This window comes from Acanthisitta chloris, unplaced genomic scaffold (genome assembly GCF_000695815.1).
Source record: "Acanthisitta chloris isolate BGI_N310 unplaced genomic scaffold, ASM69581v1 scaffold19595, whole genome shotgun sequence".
In the NCBI taxonomy this organism is placed as follows: Eukaryota; Metazoa; Chordata; class Aves; order Passeriformes; family Acanthisittidae; genus Acanthisitta; species Acanthisitta chloris.
Window position 1 is genome coordinate 310 of NW_008672356.1, and position 2,657 is coordinate 2,966.

The 2,657-nt window shown below is 53.2% G+C and overlaps 1 protein-coding gene across 1 annotated transcript in view; it reads left to right on the plus strand.

The window, feature by feature from the left end:
* Nucleotides 1-233: 233 nt before the first annotated feature.
* LOC103802052 (serine/threonine-protein kinase SIK3-like) overlaps nt 234-2,657 on the plus strand; it is a gene marked incomplete at both ends in the record, with an annotated part of 9,529 nt that continues 7,105 nt past the window's right edge. Inside the window, one exon of the mRNA XM_009074492.1 lies at nt 234-304. Within this exon, the coding sequence (XP_009072740.1) occupies nt 234-304 (71 nt within the window). The remainder of the gene's footprint in view (nt 305-2,657) is intronic.

A 2,657-nucleotide genomic window follows, 5' to 3' on the forward strand; every position in this document is an offset into this window, starting at 1 on the left:
TCCGTCGTGGGTGTTCATGCGTGTTCCTTCTTTCCTGGTGCATCTTTATCAATGAGTTTTCCATGCAGCAGCAGCCTCGGACGAGCAGTGTTGACTGGGGACCCTGGTGGGTTTTGGCTGTGTCCGTGGTGCTGCAGAGGAGCTGACACATCCCTGTGCAGGCTCCCTGGGGAAGGCCAGCTGTGCCCTGTGCTGGCTGTCCTCTGGAGCTGTGGTTTCTCTTCTCTCCACAGGCTGTCCCAGCTGTCACCCCCGTGGATGAGGAGAGCTCCGATGGGGAGCCAGATCAGGAAGCTGTGCAGAGGTAACTCTCACTCTGTTAACGTTTGCCCTTAGTACCTCCACCAGGCTCACCCTGGGGTGTTCCCCAGCTGAACTCAAACACAGGAGCCTCATCCCAGGCACCAGTGGTGGTTACAGCGAAGGCTCAACACTTCTCCTGTTCCTGTGGGTGTTGATTACTGTAGGCAATGACTCCTCTGGCACCACTGGGTGCTTACAAAGCTGGATTCCCCTGGAATGGTTAGCTGAATGAGCAGTAACTTCTCCAGAAACTCTCGGAACTGCTGAATTCCTTTGCTTAGTGTGCAGCAGCATGCAATCCACACTAACCTGCCAGATGAGTGCTGAGGGATTCCCTGTCCCTGCTGAGTGCTGGAGGTGGGAGGATCTCCTCTGTGGCCTTGGGTGCCAGTGCAGCTTTTGTATCAAGACATGCAGCAAACATCCAACTCTGATGCCTCAAACAAAGTGAGCTTGCTGGAAATACGGGTACCTCCAGCTGCTAATTTTAGCACCAGGCCTTAAAATAGTCTGCTCCAATAAGGAAAGGATTATTAGCTCTCAGGCTGGGGACTTCTGTTCTCTGTGTCTGCTCCAAACACAAAGTAGGAAATGGATAGAATGTGCTTGTACTCTCTCAGTCCACGAACACACTAACCATGGCCTTGCTAACATTTCTTTGTAGCTCCTGCATAGTTTCTTCTCTGCTAACCAGCTGGTGCACTATGTGTGGTGGGTGCTCCTGCTTCTTACCTCACACTGGGACAGCTTTCTGGATCCCCCTCTTTGCACAGGCCACCACTGGAGTAAGGAGCAGTTCCTCAGGGGTCAGGAGGGTTCAGACTGAGGGTTGTTGCAGGCAGAGTGATACTGGGGTGGGTGGACGTGGTATTCCAGAGCCTTGGCCAGCTCTGCTCCTCTCAGTGCTCCAGAGGAAGGGAGGTCTGAACAGTGGGTGTGAGCAGTGACAGGCTGTGTACTGAGACTCTTCTGCCTACCTGAGCTTAGAAAGTCTACTTTTAGCCTCAGTAGCCATTAGAAGTTGTCATTTAAGGCCTGTGATGTCCTCTGACAGCTCCTCAGACAGCAGGCAGTCTTTCTGACTCCGCAAACCACATAAATCTGATTCTTGGCAAGGGGTTGCCTGGACATCTTACCTGGGCAGATTTTCATGTTCTAAACCCAAAGGTTTCAGTTGAGCCTTTAAAGCATCAGCTCAGCTGGAAACACTTTGAAACCCCTGTGCAGTATTTTCTAGGTTTCAAGGCACTGAAATGTTCAGATCCCACTGAAAGCCAAATCCCCTTGGACTCAGAGGTCACTTTGCTACTCTTGACAGTGCTGCCCTCAGTCCTTTCATAGCACATGCTCTTCTTCCACCAGATGGCCTAGAAAAATCACCATCCAGGTTGTGTGCTAACTTGTTCTCCACCCCCTTGTGTTGCAACATGTCAGTAGTCATCAGAGGAGAAGGGTAAATAGCATTAACATCAAGGACAGATGCAAATATTTAGCTTCTCAGAACACTGGCCCAAATACTCTGTATGCAGCCACCAGTGAGCAGCTTTTGCCCTCCTTAATTTGACCTTGAAAGCAGAGTGGAGTCTTCTCTCTGTTCCAGGGAACAGTCACATCTCCTTTGAGCTTTGGGAAACTTTCTTCCACCCGAAACGCCGTTAGAGCTCATGATTGGATTGTTCCCTGGAGGGCTGAAATAAAATGATCTTAGCAAACCACAACAGTAAAGCTCTTTGGGAAACTTTCCCTGTCTGCATCAAATGATTCTTAAACAGCTAATGGCACGGGCTTTGGCGGGGCACACAGCTCTTAACCTGCTTCTTCTGCTGACGTGGCTTCAGTGGCAAAGAGAGGCTGAGTTTGGGCAAGGCCACGACTGTTCTGCTTGCTGCTCTTCTCTGCTCACAGTGGGAGTTGCAGGGGAGAAGGACAAAGGTGAGAATTCCCAGGTGTCACTGGCCAAGTGGTCTTTGGCCTGGTCACCACAGCTGGTTCACAGGAGCAGAGGGAGCTGAGTTCACAGGTGGGCGTTCGTCCCGCTGGCCTCGAGGGCACAGCTCCTCCCCGTGGGGCCATCCTGGGCAGGTGCTTCACCTCGCCCTGCCTGCCCCGTGCCCCCAGCTGCCCCGAGCAGGGCTGTGCCAGCAGCAGCAGCAGCTCAAGGCTCTCAGCACCGCGTGGCCCTTCCTCACATCCTCGCCCGAGCAGAGGCTCCGGGGGGTTTGCAGGAGACCTGCAGCTCTTTTCCAGTGCGCAGGAGGCTTTCGTTGGAGCTGTTGCCTCCCAGCTCTGGTGGCAGAGGCAAGCCCAGCCTTGGTGCTGGTGGCTGCAGCAGGAAGGACCCTCTCTCTGCCCGG